Source organism: Gadus morhua, chromosome 13, assembly GCF_902167405.1.
Source record: "Gadus morhua chromosome 13, gadMor3.0, whole genome shotgun sequence".
Lineage (NCBI taxonomy): Eukaryota > Metazoa > Chordata > Actinopteri > Gadiformes > Gadidae > Gadus > Gadus morhua.
In genome coordinates, this window is record NC_044060.1 from 441,597 (window position 1) to 448,665 (window position 7,069).

General features: G+C 44.9%; 1 protein-coding gene across 1 annotated transcript in view; it reads left to right on the forward strand.

The window, feature by feature from the left end:
* The window catches only part of asip1 (agouti signaling protein 1), a 9,688-nt gene extending 2,890 nt beyond the window's left edge, over positions 1–6,798 (forward strand). The window contains exons 2-4 of the mRNA XM_030373662.1: positions 4,609–4,780; positions 4,949–4,998; positions 5,256–6,798. Coding sequence (XP_030229522.1) covers positions 4,612–4,780; positions 4,949–4,998; positions 5,256–5,426 — 390 coding nt within the window. The 5' untranslated portion in view covers positions 4,609–4,611 and the 3' untranslated portion in view covers positions 5,427–6,798. The remainder of the gene's footprint in view (positions 1–4,608; positions 4,781–4,948; positions 4,999–5,255) is intronic.
* The last annotated feature ends 271 nt before the right edge of the window (positions 6,799–7,069 follow it).

Consider the following 7,069-nt stretch of genomic DNA (forward strand, 5'->3'; position numbering starts at 1 on the left):
TAAATGTATGTGATGTGTGTATTTGAGAAAGTTAGTTAAAAATGATTTAAACACGCCTGTGATGTTCGATTAAAAAAATTGAGAAACTAACAAAATCTTTACCAAGCCGAATGATTTAGTTAACAAGCTACAGCTAAATTACTTACACTTAGTACCGCTAAGTAACAGCTAAGCTAACAACTGCAAACATCTAAACGATTCTATTCTTTTTATTCTCGTTTCACCTTTTTATTCTCGGCCCAACGTCAGGACATTAATCCCCACAGAGAAACATAAAAGCTGTAAAAAGTACCTTAGAATCCCACAGTGAAGGTTTAAACTTTTATCAGCGCAGCAGGCTCTCTTCACAGATGGGCCTGACGTTTGAGCCCAGCTTATAACAGACGCTGCTTTGGTCGGGCGGCGAAACGCTGTCCAACATTTAAACGCTTTCACTAAACCCAACGTGAGCTATGAGCCCTGCTGAAGGCAGAGCTGCCGTGATCGATTCCAGGTAAACTAGAAGTAGTTTCTGGCAGAGCTGAAGAGATTCAAGAGTTGTAATAAAAACCTATCCAACTTTTAGGACCATTTCAAATGTGTTGTGATGTTTATGAGAAACATGTGAAGACTAACGTTTGCTCAGTACAACCGGTCAATTTAGACTAATCCCGAAAAGCACTATTTATAGCAGTTAACCACATTGTTTTCTTTGCGTCCGGAGCAGGCGAGAAAGTAACTACACTGATACGACAAACTCAACATCTGTGGGCGCCTTAGAAATGACTGGAAACATTCAAGACCGTAAAGCTAGTCATCTACGGCCATCTTCCTCTTCTTCAGTGTGAGTGTGTGTGTGTGTAAGTGAGTGTGTTTGTATATTTCTGTGAAAGGTTACATCTGTTTGTGTGAGACAGTAGATAAACAAGGATCTCTCACGAAACATACATCTTGAATTTGTCATGTTTTTCTACTTTGTCTTTTTTCAATATTTCAGTCTTTTCAACCCTTCTTTCTCAACACTTGTGAAATACATGAAGCGACTCTAAAAGTGCCTTTGTGTGTTTGGTGAAACGCATGAACACAATTACCTGAACACATGGGATCAGAAACCATGTTTTCTAGAGCTGTCAAGCGATTAAAATATTTAATCGTGATTAATCGCATTAATGTCATAGTTAACTCTAATTAATCGCGATTAATCGCAAATTCTTTTTCTATGCTAAATATCCCTTGATTTTTTTGTCCCATAATTCTTCTCATTTTAATTCTCTTATCAACATGGTGAAGTGCATCGCTTGCCTTGTGCAAATGATTTTTTACTGATAACAACATTGGCATATACACTGATCAAAACAGGACGATACAAAAAAAGAGCCTATAGTGCAATTAAACGACTGCTTTGAACAAATGTCATTTGAACATAGCAGTCAGGCTACTGCTTCTTTGTTTTGAGCCAAAAAAAAAAAAAAAAAAATTTTTTTTTTTTTATAAAGTAATTGCGTTAATCGCGCGTTAAAAATTTTAACGCCGTTAAATTCGGTTCGCGTTAACGCCGTTAATAACGCGTTTAACTGACAGCTCTAATGTTTTCTGATGGTTATGGTGGTCGAATGATGTCACTTGACAGGCTACCGTTTCAGCCAAACACAAAGACCGATTTCAACCACATGTGACTAAAATGTGTCATCCTCCGAGGCCTCTGCGGTCCGCTGAGTTTATCTGAACGTCCGTCTTTATGAAAATGTCAAGCAGCTGGACCAGGAGGGCTGGTGGTCATGGCTCCTGCTGGTGTACTAGTGGGGGGAAAATAAACTCACTCTGAAAATACAAAATAAAAAGGAACGCATATAAATCAAAGCGCGTTCACCTGAGATCTTGGTACTGAAGCCAATTAATAGCTGTTGAGTTTGATCGATTCTGACTCCCGCTACGGTCCTAACCAAAGAAAGGTTTCAGCAATCGCTGTTTATGATTGGCTCAAACTTGAGCCAGATGACGTTCCGCTCATGGTCTGAAAGACACATTTCACAGATCTAATTTGAACCTATCAAAACAAGCAAGTGCTGCTGCCGGGGTTCCACCCAAAAGAGTTGATTCATTTCACTCTGTGACTTTCACCCACTGAATAAAAAACAAAACAATATGTCACAAGCTAGCTAGCTGTATGAGGCAGCTGTAGAAAGACTGAGTATATTACTACTACTACTACTACTACTACTACTACTACAACTACCACCTCAAACAGAATAACTATACAACACTGTTCCAAAGTCGTAGGCCTACATTTCAAGTGGCCTGGAATTGAAGCATTGCATGTCCATTAATGACTTGTTTTTTAATGAATAGGAATGAGCTACCCAAAGTAAAATAGGCTTCAGATACATCTCATTAGGAGGCAGGTACAATAGGCATTGTTAATGGAACATTGAAAGGCTATTTACTCTTTTTAACACTATTCAGTAACCGTATGGTCATACAGTGTGTCAAAGTTACAGTGTTGACTCAATTAAAATTCTTGTCAAATGCAATATTTAACTTTACACCACACCCACCATTGTGAATCAAGTGTATGCACACTATGAGTGAGGCAACACCTAACTCTAACACTTAATTACTTCAATTGTATACTAAATGTATAGGTGCAAGTGCCTTATCATATGCTACGTAACGATAAAGAATTGACGATAAAAAATTGCTGTCAAATATTGGAATCGATTTCATACATGGGAGACATTAGATGAAGAAAATAACTGTGTTCCTCTGCCAAGAGCCACTTGGGTTGCCTCAAAGAGCTGGAACGCGTTGAACATCCGCACTCTGGGCTATAGTACAGACCACCTTGAGGCCAGGACGCCCATCAGGGGGGGGGGAGAATGTAAGAATGATCACTGCCCTGTAGACAGAAACAGAAGAGCTACACTCTATATAATGGCACTATAATCTTACAATTTATAACACCATTTCTTAAAGCTACAGCTGAACCAAGGAAAGGCCGGGGAATTGAGACAGGACGCTGCACGCCACCTAGACATTAGACATGTTTTATTCAAAGATGAGAAATTAACAAAATATGTTACCATGCCAAACAACAAAGTTAACACCTGAAAACAGCAACGATTCTCTTTTTGTTTTACAGTTGGCACAAGTGATCATGATCTATAATACCTGCAACAATGTCCATGCTACACCCCAGCTAGGTGGCTAGCACTCCAGCTAGGTGGCTAGCACTCCAGCTAGGCGGCTAGCACTCCAGCTAGGCGGCTAGCACTCCAGCTAGGCGGCTAGCACTCCAGCTAGGTGGCTAGCATCCAGCTAGGTGGCAAATACCCCACCTGAGTGACTTTTACCAAAGACACAGGCTGGTGGTGGTGTTAAGAGGTTTAATGTAGCGGTTGAGTCTAATGACCTACAGATGTTGATCCATGGTGCCCGGCAGGAGTGTGTGTGGTGTTGGCTGGTTCGAGCAGGCTCTTGCACGTTGATTGCTCAATGGGCAACAGGTGTGCAGCCTCAGCCAGCCGTCTCTCTTAAAATGGATAAACGAACTCAACTCTAAAAAGAAGATGAGCCTTGCCTTATAAGGCATCTATATTTGACTGAATGAACCAACGTTCAAAAATAGCTCAACATTTTAAAGGTCTTACCACGGCCCCAGTCATCAGCCTATGGGTCAAATTCATAGGTCTAATAAAAGACAAATACAAAATATACACATTTATAAAACAAGGTATCTTCTATCTTCTACAATGTAACAAGATATGAGTTTCATTAGGCTGTTTTAACACAGTGGAGGTGAGCCTGGGGATGGAGCTACTTAACACAGTGGAGGTGAGCCTGGGGGTGGAGCTACTTAACACAGTGGAGGTGAGCCTGGGGGTGGAGCTACTTAACAGTGGAGGTGAGCCTGGGGGTGGAGCTACTTAACAGTGGAGGTGAGCCTGGGGGTAGAGCTACTTAACACAGTGAAGGTGAGCCTGGGGGTGGAGCTACTTAACAGTGGAGGTGAGCCTGGGGGTGGAGCTACTTAACACAGTGGAGGTGAGCCTGGGGGTGGAGCTACTTAACACAGTGGAGGTGAGCCTGGGGGTGGAGCTACTTAACAGTGGAGGTGAGCCTGGGGGTGGAGCTACTTAACAGTGGAGGTGAGCCTGGGGGTGGATCTACTTAACAGTTGAGGTGAGCCTGGGGGTGGAGCTACTTAACACAGTGGAGGTGAGCCTGGGGGTGGAGCTACTTAACAGTGGAGGTGAGCCTGGGGGTGGAGCTACTTAACAGTGGAGGTGAGCCTGGGGGTGGAGCTACTTAACAGTGGAGGTGAGCCTGGGGGTGGAGCTACTTAACAGTGGAGGTGAGCCTAGGGTGGAGGACTGCAGCGAGACCCTCCTCAAACACTGCGGGGCATCTTACGTTAAATGCTGTAGTGTAATCACAGAGAGAGTCCATGTCCTTTGACACTTGTCTATCGTTCCCCGGGGAATGGACCGTGTACGGCATCTCACTCAAGGTTGACTGATGGGACTCCAGACATTTGCAATCAATCCATCATTTCGGTACCTTTCATCTGGGTGTCAATTATATTTGAATGAGATCAAGGTGAACTCCTGTTTTCCTGGCGTATGATTCCAGATTATGAAGCCCATGTGGCTGCTCCTCTGCCTCATGGCTCTGTCCAGCACCGGGCGCTTCCTGGTCTCCGCCCACATGATGCCAGAGGACCGGCTCGTCAGCCAATGGAACGCCACGGAACACCCCCTGTCCGGAATCAATGTCTCTCACTCTCCATCCATTGAAATCGTAGGTAAGATGACCCTGGAGGGATTAATGTACACATAGTCTAAGGAGGTCTCATTAATTACACATTATTAAGTCTTATTAGTATATTATTAGTAATATAACACTTGCTATGTTGATAACTCTCTAAAGTTAAACATGTTTCACATTTTAAAGCAGTTTCTCTCATTGCCAGAGTTATCTAAAGCTGTCAAGAAGAACAAAAAAGCCCAGAAACAGAGGAAGGTAAAACGAGTCAAGCAATCATCAATTGTTGTTCTACTCTCTCAATCTATCATTCACTCACTCACTCACTCACTCATTCACACACTCACCAACAAACACTAATCCCCAATATCATCTCACCTCCATTATCAATGAACCAATAGTAAATCAATACGTTTCTCTCTCACCCTAGCTACTGTATGTACAATCCTCTAACCACCACTCAATGAACCACTTCACTAATCAGTGGTTCACTCACTCTGCCCCCCCCCCTGCAGCAGAACGATCTGAGTGAGAGGAAGAAGCGCCCCCCTCCCCCGGCCGACTGCGTCCCGCTCTGGGGGAGCTGTCACCCCACCGGCAGCACCTGCTGCGACGGCTGCAGCGTCTGCCGCTGCCGGCTCTTCAAGACCGTCTGCTACTGCCGCATGGGGAACCCGCGATGCTGAGGCCCCGCCCCAACCCAGGACACGCCCCCCCGCCCCCTTCACAAAAGTGCCACCCACTCTCTGGACAAGCCACCAAGACCCAGATCAGCAAAAGCCCCGCCAGAGATGAACACAGGCTCTGCCCCTTCAACTGTGCTTCTAGGCTCCACCCCCAATACTCCTCACCATCCCCCATTCCTCGGACATGCTCCGCCCCACTTTGTACAAAGTGAGAACAGACCAAAAGGACCCCAGTCCTTCTTGCACTGGGTCAAACCATCACTTGGTCGAACCAGCACTCGATCAAGCCAGCACTGGGTCAAACCAGCACTGGGTCAAACCAGCACTGGGTCAAACCAGCACTCGATCAAGCCAGCACTGGGTCAAACCAGCACTGGGTCAAACCAGCACTCGATCAAGCCAGCACTGGGTCAAACCAGCACTGGGTCAAACCAGCACTCGATCAAGCCAGCACTGGGTCAAACCAGCACTGGGTCAAACCAGCACTGGGTCAAACCAGCACTTGGTCAAACCAGCATTCGAACAAACCAGTGCCGGGTCAAACCAGCACTGGGTTAAACCAGCACTCGGTCAAACCAGCACTAGGTCGAACCAGCACTGGGTTAAACCAGCACTCGGTCAAACCAGCACTAGGTCAAACCAGCACTAGGTCAAACCAGCACTCGATCAAACCAGCACTGGGTTGAACCAGCACTCGGTCAAACCAGCACTAGGTCAAACCAGCACTCGATCAAACCAGCACTGGGTTGAACCAGCATTGCATCAAACCAGCACTCAATCAAACCAGCACTGGGTTAAACCAGCACTCGGTCAAACCAGCACTAGGTCAAACCAGCACTGGGTCAAACCAGCACTAGGTCAAACAAACACTCGGTCAAACCAGCACTGGGTCGAACCAGCATTGCATCAAACCAGCACTCGAACAAACCAGCCAATGGGTTGAACTTTATTTTAGCCGTTTGTCCGTTCTGGGTTCCTGTAGGACCGTGGCGGTCCAACATGGTGGCGTTGAAGAGAACCCGCCCCATAGGTCGATATAAAGGTCTCAGACTAAGAGGACAAAGACACGTCGATTCAGATTATCAAAGGATTATACACAAATATTCTTAGGAATTAATATTCCATCTCTGTCCGTTCCCCTAGAGGCTGCTTAATGACTGCACCGAACCCTTACCTTAAGCACAGTAAACCCTTCCATTAACCACAGTAAACACTTACCTTACCCACAGTAAACACTTACTTTAAGCACAGTAAACCCTTACCTTAACCACAGTAAACACTTACCTTAAGCACAGTAAACACTTACCTTAAGCACAGTAAACACTTACCTTAAGCGCAGTAAACACTTACCTTAAGCACAGTAAACACTTACCTTAAGCACAGTAAACACTTACCTTAACCACAGTAAACACTTACCTTAAGCACAGTAAACACTTACCTTAAGCACAGTAAACCCTTACCTTAACCACAGTAAACACTTACCTTAAGCACAGTAAACACTTACCTTAAGCACAGTAAACACTTACCTTAAGCACAGTAAACACTTACCTTAAGCGCAGTAAACCATAGCCTGACCGTAGAAATGTGGCGTGTATCAGAATCCCACGAGCACTATACCGGGTCTTCAGCAGACATATTTAAAA